Source organism: Stomoxys calcitrans, chromosome 1 (assembly GCF_963082655.1).
Source record: "Stomoxys calcitrans chromosome 1, idStoCalc2.1, whole genome shotgun sequence".
Classification (NCBI taxonomy): Eukaryota; Metazoa; Arthropoda; class Insecta; order Diptera; family Muscidae; genus Stomoxys; species Stomoxys calcitrans.
Window position 1 is genome coordinate 269,924,966 of NC_081552.1, and position 13,855 is coordinate 269,938,820.

The window sequence follows — 13,855 nt, forward strand, 5'->3', positions numbered from 1 at the left end:
AGATAAATTGACATTTGTGTAATGTCCGTGATTAGCTTTAGATCAATGTACGTCATGTTAATTGTCGCCATAAATTAATTATTTTACATTAGCAGACATTTAAGTTATTGGGGTTGTTTTTCGTTTCGTAGCAATGGTTTGTTTGTTTACTCTGAACTTCATACAGTGCAATAAAACACTACAAACTATTGGGTGAGCATTAAAAAAAAAAATGGTCGAACCATGAATGCACTACACAAAATCAAATGTCGTTTTAATTTAGCAAAAGTTGGAGCAAAAGCGACACGATAGCAGAGTTGGTAGCGAGTTCGGACTACAAACTATGGACAAACGAAAGAAGATGTCATTCGAATTGAATAATTTCATTTTTCCATATTTGCAGAATGTAAATTTGAGCATGAACATTCCATTAAGAAACTGGAGGAGTCTTATTCATTTAGAGATTTCAATAGTCTGGACTACGCAGCCTTGCCTTCCTTAATTTCTGATATCAATTGGAGTTTGCTGTACCATATGGAATCGGTAGACGATCAGGTGAACTCTTTATCTAGAAATGTGTGCGTGCTCTAGGATCTCATGCTCCTGGTTAGAAAAAGAAGAATCTTTTCGAAGACTAAACCTTGGTTTTCGGCAATTGAGACACGAAACACTGCATACCGTATGATGGAAAAGTTTTAGGATGCCGCACCTACGAGAGGAATATCACTCAAACAGATCTTGTGTTAATGCAAATTGCAAATTTTGCCCATGAACATTCCATTAAGGAACAGGGGCAAACTTCTCACATATCAATGAGTGCAGTCCGATTCGGGTTTAAGCTCAATGATAAGAGGCCTCCTTTTTATAGCCGAGTCCGAACGGCGTGCCGCAGAGCGACACCCCTTTGGAGAGAAGTTTTACATGGCATAGTACCTCACAAATATTGCCAGCATTAGGAGGGGAAAACCATCGCTGAAAATTTTTTCTGATGGTCTCGCCAGGATTCGAACCCAGGCGTTCAGCGTCATAGGCGGACATGCTAACCTTTGCGCTACGGTGGCCTCCGATCCTGTGTTAATAGGTTGATAAAATCTGCCAAGATCGACTACTTCCTCAGACGTTTCACCTTTGCGATTGGTTCGAAGAAGGCTTGGTAGGCCATTCAAGACATTAGCTTCGGTCGCAGATCCTCCGATTATTTTCCAGACGTAGATGTGGATCAGCTCAAGAGTTCAAGATTTGCTCAAGAGTAGCATCGTCATAGTGGTGGTTTTGAATTCTGGAGTATAGAACAAAGTGATGTGGTATTTGGTTTCTCAATGGTGAAATCAAATGCAATTGGATTCGATGGCATTGAATTACCATAAATATGGCACCGTTACCATTTATTTTGCCACACATCACCTACATTTTTACCAGTATCTTGACTAGGGGTGCATTTCCGGTGGCATGGAAGCACACCAAGTGCCCAAGAACACCAGAGTGTTTCGCCCCATTTCCATTTTGTATTTTCTGTTCAAAGTATTTGAAACAAGTCAAAACGTGCTAAGTTCGGCCGGGCCGAATCTTAAATACCCTTCACCATGGATCGCATTTGTCGTTATGTTATTGGAACAATATCAAGCCAAATCTATTAAGAATTGTGGACTTTAGGGGCTGAAGAAGAAAATAGGGAGATCGGCTTATAGGGGACCTGTATTAGACTATAAACCGATTCATGTCATAATCGACATGAGAAAAGGTCATGAGAAAAGACGTTGTACAAAATTTCTGTCTAATCGGATAATACTTGCGCCACTTAAAGGCTCAAAAAGTCAAGATCCTACATCGGTTTATATGGCAGCTATATCAGGTTATGGTTCGATTTTAACCATACTCATCACAGTTGTTGGAAGTCATTACAAAACACCTCATCCAAAATTTTTGCTAAATCGGATAAAAATTGCGTCCTATAGTGGCTCAAGAAGTCAAGACCCCAGATCTTGAATCTTGACTTCTCGAGACAGAAGAGGACGCAATTCTTATCCGATTTGGCTGAAATTTTGCATGTTGTATTTTGTTATCATTTCCAACAACTGTGGCACAGTACGGATGAAATCGATGCATAACCTGATATAGCTGTCATATAAACCGATCTGGGGTCTTGACTGCTTGAGCCTTTAGAGGGCGCAAATCTTATCCGATGTCGCGAAAATTTTGAACGACGGGTTTCAACAGCTATACAAATTTAGGGTTTAGGCCCACAAAAGCCACATATATTTTCCGATTTTGCTGAAATTTGAGACAGTGAGTTGTGTTAGGCCCTTCGACATCCTTCGTCAATTTGGCCCAGATCGGTCTAGATTTGGATATAGCTGTCATATAGACCTATCCTCCGATTTAGGGTCTTAGGCCCATAAAAGCCACATTTATTAACCGATTTTGCTGAAATATGGGACAGTGAGTTATGTTAGGCCCTTCAACATTCTTCGTCAATTTGGCCCAGATCGGTTCAGATTTTGATATAGCTGCCATATAGACCGATCCTCCGGTTTAGTGTCTTAGGTCCATAAAAGCCACATTTTTTATCCGATTTTGCTGAAATTTGGGACAGTGAGTTGTGTTAGGCCCTTCGACATCCTTCGTCAATTTGGCCAGATTTGGATATAGCTGCCATATGGACGGATCCTCCGATTTAGGGTCTTAGGCACATAAAAGCCACATTTATTATTCGATTTTGCTGAAATTTGGGACAGTGAGTTGTTTTAGACCCTTCAACCTTCTTCCTTAATTTGGTTCAGATCAATCAAAATTTGCATATAGCTGCCATATAGACCGATATCTCGATTTAAAGTCTTGGCTCCATAAAGGGCGCATTTATAATCCGCATTCAAATTTGACGCAGTGACTTATGTTAGGCTTTTTCTTCTACTCAAGAGGAAAAAAAATTGCATTGATCTTAACCCATGTCACCAATGCGATGACAAGTGTAGCAGATCAGCGTGCTCGTTGCAATGACTGCATAAAAAAACTCATATTGGAGTAGATCGTCATTTTGGTCTGCATCTGTTTTTATTGGTCCATATAAAAATGTTTTGCCCACGTCCAAGTGTCAGCATGCACATGCTCCGCGTTGGATGGACGAAACGAAACGAAACGCAGTGAACCAAGACCCAGAGAGCGAACGGCCGAGGCGATCTGTCACAGTTGGCCATTAGTTCAATTTAGTTTGGTAGTAGAGTTGGTTAATTGGTCAGTAGGTAGTGTTAATGAGCAAAAGATAATTCAGATACCCGCACTCGTACCCCATTTGATCGGCAGTGTTTATTAAAAATCATTTATAATTGTTTCTTAATTAACATATATGATCGGCGGCCGTTGTCGCCTTCATGAACGACGAACAGTTGAATGACAGGCGATATACGAGTATATGCTGGAATACGACTGCGAGAGGGCTAGGGGGCCAGGCGATTGGTTGCGAATGATTTATCTGGTTCTGATCTGGGTCCTGTTGATGTTATTAACGACTGTTTTCAACATTTTTCGATTAGATTTCATGATTTTTGAAATGCGGGTGCCTCATGGTTTGGATCGGCCATTTTTTTTTTTTGTATCGTTTAATTTTTTTTGACGATAGTGGCCTTCTGCGGCTGTATCTTTTGCGTCTGGCTAAGAGCACATAATAAATGAGTTATGTTTTTTCTTGACTTTATGGACAATTATAGATTTATTATTGGCGTTTTTCGGCAAAAATTTTGCTTGTAGTTGCATTCAAATATAAAAGCAACAACAAAAATAACCCCAACTACATGAGATTAGCAATAAAACATGCTGTTTATTGCAGAAGGTTACCCAGTGTTTCATTTTACCGGCTTAGATGTAGATCCACAAAAATGCCTTGAAGTTGGCTGCACTTAGGCGATGGTTCACGTTTACTCAGATTGTGTACCGGTATCTTTGGCATAAAAATGTTAGCATGACAATGAGTTTTGATTAATTAAATCTGGATGAAATGAGCAACAACATATTCGTGTTGTAATTCGAGTCTATGTATGTTTCTCAAATTACCCAGTAAACTTCAACTTGCATACCACTTTGCCTCTTTGCATTAAACTTGTCTTTAAATGTTGCAATCGTGTAATCAGAACTCACAGTCTTGGCCAAATGTTTTCGATATTAGCTTGGAGTGTTTTTTTTGTATTAAAAAAAAAACCATACCATAATCGTTCCAATCTTCGACAAACATAAATGTATTTATGGCAAATCTAATCGCTAACAGATCAAATGGTTTGAGCGGCTTACTTTCAACTCTTTTTACTACCCATCACCAAAAGGTGGGGATCCCGACACAGGATGACTATGAACACCACACGGGTTGGAATTTTGAACGAATATTGGAATGCTTGGCGTACAGAGTATCAGCAGCGAGAGGTTTCGTCCAGAGATTCCATGCTTCTTCTTCGATCGGACGCCTCCCCGGGTGGTGAAGAGGGGAAAGCTCATTCGATATGACGGGCACCGCAGAAATAAAGTATGCGGGGCGAAGCTAAAAGGTAGAGCAAACATGAGGGGCGCCGTTAATGCGGATACGTGTGGATAGGGTTGGCAGCCGATGAGTCCATGGAAAAGCAACGGTGGCGCTCACAGATCCTAGAGGGTCGCTGGCAACCCCAGCACTAGGTACCGATGCGATGGTCCAACCCTCCTTCCACTTAAAAGACTAGATTACAGAAACACCAACAAGAAATAATGAAACTGACAACCCCCGACCTATGGAATCAGAAAACAATTTATGATTGGAACATGGAACGTCAAAACTCTCTCAGAATCATCGAGACTTTACCTAGTCTAGAACGAGGTGTCAAACTACAACCTAGACATCGTTGGTTTAAATGAAGTACGATGGCCGACATCTGGAACTATGGACGTTTTAGGTTAGGTTGAATGGGTATCCCACCATAGGTGAGTTCACTCGATGAGCAGTTTGGTCCATTGTTATACACCAGAAAGAAAGGGAAAACATAAAGATGAGAGTCCTCGGACTAAATTCAGTCAGAGCGGAGAGTGAAAAATGCCCATTCCCACAAAAGCACGAGCCGGAGCGTATTGCACCCCCCGTCGGAATCATCCCGTCCCGTCAACAAGACTCAGGAGACCTCCCAGAGGTACGTTCGCAAGTTCGCCCAGATCGTAGTAGTATCGGCCCCCCAGATACGAGAGCCTGCGTCATTGCAGACCCAGACATGAACGAAGCAAGTGCCGGATAGTCTGCTCCTCATCACCGTCGAGGCAGCTGCTGCAGAAGTTATTATGCAGTATTCCCATGCGCGCCGCTATGCAGCCTATGGCACAGTGTCTTATCGAACGCCAGCAACACCCTGCGGTCAATGACAGCCCAGAGCGTTCTAGCGGTCCAGCAACCATCCGCCGAATGTCATCTCGCAATCGACACCGCTCCGGCATTCTTTCCTACTGTGTTCAAAACTTGACAAATGACACGTATGCAAGCCCGGCAGCTGGTTCGCCAGGCGCAGAAGAACACCTCCTGGCACATTCCCTCATGTCCGGAAATCCATGTCAGCATCATCAACATCGTGGACTCGGAGCCTATCCTGGGACTCCAGACAATCCCCCACTTACCTCGGCCTCACCGTCCTCGAGCCCAAGGCTATGCCATACTGTCCACATAAATTCTGAGTTTTGAGGGCGGTAAATCCCTTACCAGAATTTCTCTTGCGGCTACTGTTATTACACAGACCTTTGCCTAAAAAACTGTACGCTCGTCCTGCAGTCTCAGAGACACACCTATATTCAGTGCGCCGGAGTAGACTCCCAAATGCAGTCTCTGACTCCATCTCTTCAAACACAGCATTCGCCTTTCACTCATCCTTTCCAGGAAAACGAATCCTGAAAGCCCTTACCCCAGTCGGCACTAGTGCCAGATGGTCGGAGAATCTCCTTAATCTACCCTCCACATCCATAGCATCCAGAATCGAACTGTGGCGGCAATTGTTCGAGTTCCCTTAGCATAAACGCGACCTTGGTTGCTTGTCGCTTGTTTAGCAGTAAATGTTCGAAATTATAGATGCTTTGAAAACCAGACGTCTAGCGTAAAATATGGCATACGTTTCATCTTCGGTGGAGAATATGAGCAGGGCTGCGGAGTCGGAGGCTTGGAGTCGGAGTCGAGCAACATTCTCTGAAGTCGGAGTCGAAAAAATCACCTTGACTCCGACTCCGGACAAAACAGAACAAGTAAAAAGGCATTAATTTCGGCCGGGCCGAACTTTGGATACCCACCACCTTGGGTATATATGTAAATCCCCTTTCGTCACAATCCGGTGAAAATTTGATAACTTATGCACCCAAATTCGGCACGGATATTGAGTGATCTAATATATATGTCACTATTCAATTTTGTAGAACAAAATATTGGTCTTTTTGGCAGATATAACCAATTATAACACAATATCCGATCAAATTAAGGTCGGATAAAGTAAGGCTCAGAAAAAGTCACTGTCAGATGTCGTGAGGCTTAAAAACCCCACTGTTTTGAATTTCAGCGATATCGGATAAAAATTATAGCTTTTATGGCCTTCAGACCTTTTATCGGCAAATCGGTCTATGTCTAAATATGAACCGATCTAAACTATATTTAGGTTCGAAATTGAGAGGCTTGAAACTACTCACTGTTTCAAATTTGAGCGAAATCGGTCAAAAAATTAAGCTTTTATTGGCTTTAGACCTTTTATCGGGAGATCGGTCTAGATGGCAGTTATATCTAAATATAGTCCGATCTGAACCATACTTGGACTGTTTAAAGTTTCAGCTAAATCGGATGAAAACCAAGTAAGGAAGGGCAAAAGTCGGGCGGTGCCGACAGTACAATACCCTACACGTACCCTATAAGTACAATGTGGGACCTATATCCAATTCTGACCCAATTTTGATGTACCTCGGCGAGCAAGTATTTTCAAACTGTAAAAACTACGGTTGACAGATGACAACATTATGGTAAATTACCCAAAATCTGACAAACATATATATGGGAGCTTTATCTACTTCTGAACCGATTTCGAAAAAAAAAACTTCTCAGATAATGTAGTAGTCGTCGAGGAAAGCGTTGTGCAAAATTTTGGCAAAATTGGTCAAACAATGCGCTTGCAGTGGCTCTTGGGGTGAAAATCTGCCTATATACATATATGACAGCTAATCTAGATCTGGGCCGATTTCTATAAAATTCACCAGTTATATTGAGAGTCATAACAAAATCCTTCCTGCAAAATTTCGACAGATTCGGTTAACAAAGGAGCACTTTTTTGAAATATTTCTCAAAATCGGACGAATATATATAATAGAGCTATACCTAACTAATTCACTACAATCCCATGGCAGCCGGTTGTACGTACCGGGTTGACCCGATGGAGTTCTTCATCGGCAAGGGCTGCCGCCTCAGTGTATAACACACCGCTACAACAACAACAGCTATACCTAAATCTAAACCGATTTCGAGCAAATTCCTCAGATAGTGTAGTGGTCGTCGAGGAAAGCGTTTTGCAAAATTTTGGCAAAATTGGTCAATAAATGTGCTTGCAGTGGCTCTAGGAGTGAAAATCGGGCGATATATATATATATGAGAGCTATATCTAAATCTGAACCTATTTCAACGAAATTCACCTGTAATGTCGAGAGTCGTAAAAAATCCTTCTTGCCAAATTTCGGCAATCGGTTAAACTCTTTTTTATTTTATTGCTGCATTACTGAAAATCGGATGAACATATATATGGGAGCTATATCTAGATCTGAACCGATTTTTTCCAATTTCAATAGGCTTCGTCTCTAGACCGAGAAACTTGATCGGACCAAATTTGAAGACGATCGGATTGAATTTACGATCTGTAGTTTGTACACAAATTAACATGGACAGGCGGACAGACGGACAGACGGACGGACGGACAAACAGACAGACAGACGGACATAGGTAAATCGAATCACAAGGTGATTCTGAGTCGATCGCTATACTTATCAATGGGTCTATCTCTCATCCTTTTGGGTGTTACAAACTAATTCACTAAGTTATAATACCCTGTACCATAGTAGTGGTATAGAGTGTAGTGAAGGTTTTTATGGGCATTAAATAAACCAGCGTGCATCAAAAAGACGTATCTGTGCCAAATTCCAGCTCCATATCCCAATTTTTGAAGGCTGTAGAGTGATTACAACAGACGGGCAGACATACGGACATCCTTAAATCGTCTTAGAATTTTACGACGATCCGATCATCTTGTAGGGTCGGAAAATTATGTTTCGATGTGTTGCCAACGGAATGACTAAATAAATATACCCCCTACCCTACGGTGGTGGGTATAGAAATAAAACGAATGGAATTTATGACTTTCAAATCGGTTTATTAATGTTTTGTGCCAGCACTTTGGTGGATTGTTTGTTTTTTGTTTTTGAATTCAATTATTTTTGGATTTTCTATTTTCTTCTCAGCACATTTAAAATTAATTACTTTTACATATCCTTTTCGCCTAAGTACATCGAGTAGAGTTTTTAAAATTTAAATAGATTTGCATGCATTAAATAACTATCGCTATTATAGTTGTTGTTATTAAGATTTGTTTAAACATTTCAATATGTAGGTATAAATTACACTGGTTCTCTTAGACTACTACTTTTACAATAAGACACTGGTTTCGCTTAAAGACACTTGAATTACTTTTCCTTTTGCTTTCGAAAGAGGACGACTAATTCGAATTCTAATTGTAATTAATTGAGTAAGGCTTTATTAAAAGTGTGTGTGTGAATGAGAGAAAGAAAGTGAGAGAGAGAGAGAGTGTGTGTGTGTTTGTGTGTTAATAGAAACATATCGAACATTTCAATAAACAAGACTATGTGTGGGAAGTTTGAAATTTACAATGCTTTAAAAGAGGGTTAGGTGTGTCCTCGATAATTGCTGATGTATGGAACTAAATTAAATTATTATACATAGTTTAGGAAACATAATGGTGTGCGGGAGGAATGTTATCGGAGGAGCAGCAGGAGGATTATGGCAAACATGATTTTCACATACGAAAAAGTAACGCATACATTTTCTCTACATCGAATTGATCTTTGTTTTGTTTTTTTCTTTGCTTTTCTTTGTCAGTTTGTTTGTGAAAATTTGATTGTTATCTCATTACACATTAGAATCTTATGAATAACCATAATTTAACATAAACTAAAGTCCTTTGGATTGTTGATTTGTTGTTTTTCATACACACGGTAGGAATGTACCTAATTGCATATATGAGTACTAGGTATGAACATCATTCATGTAAGCATTTCACCTAGTGGGTGCCATCGTTGCAGGGGAGCAGGACATTGGGCCGGCTGTGACACTGACTTTCCTCTTTGCAGTTTTCTATTTGTTTTTTGGCAAATGTCGCTTCATGTGCAGCGCCAAGTGATCACTGCGTGCAAAGCTACGCTCACACACGATACACTTGAAGGGTTTAGCTCCAGTATGCTTGCGATAGTGTCGTGTCAACTCATCCGACCGTGCAAATCGCCATTCACATTCCGGCCATTGGCAGGTGTAAGGCTTTTCTCCTGAAACGATTGAGAAAGGAACAACAAAAAAAAACGCATTTATTAGAAGAGCAAAAAACAAAGGCAATAAAATATTCATAAAATCTACATAAAATGAACTCGAAAAGTACCACAAAACACCGGCAATTTAAGTGAAATAGTTTTTGTATCTGCTTGCATACATATGGGGAATTTGCAAATATTTGATGCTGTTATTTGTAAAGAGAAACCAACGAAATAGTTGGTAAGGTGTCGCTGCGTTGCCGGGGTTTAGAAAACGTCCAAGTTCGTTTCTTAAGTCTTTCGTTCGAAAATGTAAACACTTGCAGAAAACCAAAAATTGCTATGGGCCCATAAACATTCAGTATGTTAAAAATGTACTGCCACAAACTGACAAGAGGGAAAACGTAATTAATGTAAAAAAACAAAAACAAGTTGACATCCTCAATGGCAAATACTGGCAACAGTTGAAAAAATTTTATGTCGGCTGACCGATTTCCACAAATATTAAGTGAATTCTGAAAAGCAGAATACTTGACATTCGAATATTTTGAAATTCGTTTACAATTCCCAAAAAGACTTGCACAACCGAGCAGATAAAGAAAATGGAGAAAGTTGGGAACCACAACTTTGAGACAGTCGGTAACTTTTTCTACCTCGGCACCGCCATAACCAAAACGAATGACACCAGTTTTGAGATTAAGCGAAGAATAACACTGGCAAACAGATGCTACTTTGGACTAAGTAAGGAGTTTAGAAACAAGGCCACCTCTCGACAAACGTGCTGTTTTATGGTTCTGAAGCATGGGTACTTGTGAAACCAGATGAGGCAGTGCTTGGAGTAATTGAGAGAAAGATTCTTCGAATAAGAAATATATGGACCAGTTTGCGTTAATGGAGAATATAGGCGACGTATGAACCACGAGCTGTATGAGCTGTATGACGACGATAGCATAGTTACACACATCAAAACAATAGCGTTGGCTAGGTCATATTGTCAGAATGGATGAAGAAGCTCCAGCAAAGAAGTCTTGTGAAGGCAAACATGGTGGAACACGCAAACCGGGAAGAACAAAAGCCCGAAACAAACAACTGAACGAAATAGTCTACAGCAACACAATATCCTGCAATAGAATCTCAATGTGATTTCACCAAAAAAAAAGTTCGAAAAGCCTCACATAAGTGTTTGTTTCAAATTTCAGTGAACTCGGATTAAAATTGCGCCTTTTATGGGGACAAGACTTAAAATCGAGATATCGGTCTATATGGCAGCTATATCCAAATATGGGCCGATTTGGGCCAAGTTTCAGAAAAATGTCAAAGAGCCTAACACAACTTACTGTCCCAAATTTGGGCGACATCGGACAATAAATGCGCCTTTTGTGGGCTCAAAACCTTAAATCGAGAGATTGGTCTATATGGCAGCTTTATTCAAATCTGGACCGATCTTAGCCAAATTGAAGAAGAATGTCGAACACAACTCACTGTTCCAAATTTGGGCGACATCGGACAGTAAATGCGCCTTTTGTGGGCTCAAAACCTTAAATACAAAGATCGGTCTATATGGCAGCTATATCCAAATCTGGACCGATCTGTGCCATATTGCAGAAGTGTGTCAAGGGGCCTAATCCAACTCACAGTCCCAAATTTCAGCAAAATCGTGTAATAAATGTAGCTTTTATGAGCCTAAGACCCTAAATCGGCGGATCGGTCTATATGGCAGCTATATGCAAATCTGGACCGATCTATGCCAAATTGAAGAAGGATGTCGAAGGACCCAACGCAACTAAATTTTCCAAATTTCAGCAAAATCGGTAAATAGATGTGGCTTTTATGGGCCTAAGACCCTAAATCGGCGGATCGCTCTATATGGGGGATATATCAAGATCCTACGGTGGTGGGTATTAAACCAGTAAAGAAAGGCAAAAGTCGGACGGTGCCGACTATATAATACCCTACACCACCGAGTATACGTAATACATTTAACAGATAGCACTTATATCCAAATTTAGTCAGACTTTAATTTTGCATACATATTGAAATATCGAACAGAACCTTATACGATTTTCTTACGATGGTACGAAAATTGTGGCTTCTACAGCCTTAAAAGTCGAAACGTATAAAAGATATAAATGGGAGTTTTATCTAAATCGATGTAGATGAAATTTTGCGCACGTATTGGGATGTCAATTAAACCATCTCATGGAAAATTTTGTAGAGATCGGACCAAAATTGTAGCTTCTACAGCCTTAAAAGGGCTTATCGGATGAAAAATGTATATGGGAGCTATATCTAAATCTGGACCGATTTTTATGAAACTTTGCACATATATGAGGACGTTGAATAAAACGCTCCATGCCAAATTTTGTGAGGGTGGGACCAAAATTGTGGCTTCTACAGCTTTAAAAGGGCATATCGGATGAAAGATTTACATGGGAGCTATGTATAAATCTGATCCGATTATGATGGAATTTTTCACATATATTGGGACGTCACAAAAAGCACTTCGTGCCATATTTTGTAAAGATTGGACCAAAATTGTGCCTTCTACAGCCTTAATAGGTCAAATCGGACGAAAGTTATATATGGGAGCTATATCTAAATCTGAACCGATTTAGATGAAATTTTGCACGCATATTGGGACGACATACGAAACATTTTATGCCAAATTTGGTAGATAACGCACCAAATTTGCGGCTCCTACAGTTTTAAAAGAGCATACCGGACAATAATATATATGGGAGCTATATCGAAATCTGAACCGATTTCAATAAAATTTTGAAAGCATTTTGGGACGTCAAAAAAAACACTTCGTGACAAATTTTGTACTATTCTAAGAATAGTATAGCAAAAAAAATATTTAAAAGTCACCGAAAAGTGTGTTGTTGCTAAAAGCATTGGACTGGTTTTCGTATCGCGATTTAATTTTCGACCAAGCAAAATCATCAGCAGGATATGTCAAATGGATTATGGTGCTTTACAACCATTCCAACTAGAGCAAGTTGTAAAGCACACATCTGAAATTGAACAGGGCTCTTTTATCTGCAAAAGAATAATTTTAAGCTTCGGGCAAAAAGTTATCGCGATAGAGTCATCTTGAAAGTAGTTTTCATGAAACGAATGAAAAAAAAAGTTTTACAACTGCTTTTTCCCATGTTATGAAAGTTTAAGGAATGCTTTCGAGGGACAAATTAAGACCATAGTAAGGAATGCACTTTTGTGATATGGAAAGCCAGTACTACGCTGATAACTACCGACCATCGCTCAAGGTGTTATGACTTTCTCTGAACAGGCAATGCACACATCCTCTGATTAGCTTTCCAACGAATCAGACATTTTCCAGAATAGTTTGTTCATAGCCAACTTATGCCACCACTTATTTTCCTTTGGTGATTGCACAATTTCCCAAGAAATGTTTTGCCCCTCTTTATCAAATATCAGACATCACAAATCGACTTCCTTTAAGAGAAATCAAGAGAGAGAAAAAAAAAACACTGCAAGACGTTGAAAATCGGTATGTTTTTTCTTATGTTGTGTCTCTGTGTGTCTGTTGCCAATTGAATTTGATTACTATTGTCATAATACTTAACGATGCAAATCAAAACAAATCAAAGCAATCATCACAACTGCCAAGAAAATGTCAAAAATCTACTGCCATTCAGCCGCCAACCTAATACAATAACCGAGCCAATCATCAGCAACAAAATATACAAACCATAGAAGGCAAATGGAAAAAATCAACCTCCAAGATATGAAGAGGAAAGAAACTCCAACCATCGCCGTCAGTCGAAGCGGGCAACAGACATAGTCATACAACCTACTACCATCAAATCAATGAACCGCATCTGAGAGCAGAATATTATAACCAAAGCACAAGCACAACTCAAAACTCCATTAGGCAGTGATTTCCCCAGCCACCGTCAGACTGCTGCGCAGGCTGCGAGCTCCGCAGTTTGGCCAAGTGCTGAACCTTTGCGGGAAACGCAAACTAAGCTAAAAAAAGGGGGTTTAAATGACGTCTCACAGTGGGCCAAATGGCAAAAAAATTGGAAATAAGTCTACAACTTTTTATCTGTTGATTTTAGCCATACAAAATGTTCTAGACATTTGTAGAGGAGGACATAGGCTTTCAGAAAAGTGCTGTTGTTGGTCCATATCTTTAATACAGGGTGAGCTACAGGGTGTCAAAGTTGACCACTTTTGACTTCTCCAAGCTTCTGGGGGCCATAACTTTTGATCTACTCAACCGATTTACATGATTTAGGACTCTAGAGAAAGAGCTTGACAAGATCTAAAAAACTTATGCATAAAGTACCATGCCATC

General features: G+C 40.0%; 1 protein-coding gene across 1 annotated transcript in view; it reads right to left on the reverse strand.

Moving 5' to 3' along the window:
• Positions 1 to 8,345: 8,345 nt before the first annotated feature.
• Positions 8,346 to 13,855, reverse strand: part of LOC106087721 (dendritic arbor reduction protein 1) — a 159,369-nt gene continuing 153,859 nt past the window's right edge. Inside the window, exon 6 of the mRNA XM_059370933.1 lies at positions 8,346 to 9,552. Within this exon, the coding sequence (XP_059226916.1) occupies positions 9,365 to 9,552 (188 nt within the window). The 3' untranslated portion in view covers positions 8,346 to 9,364. The remainder of the gene's footprint in view (positions 9,553 to 13,855) is intronic.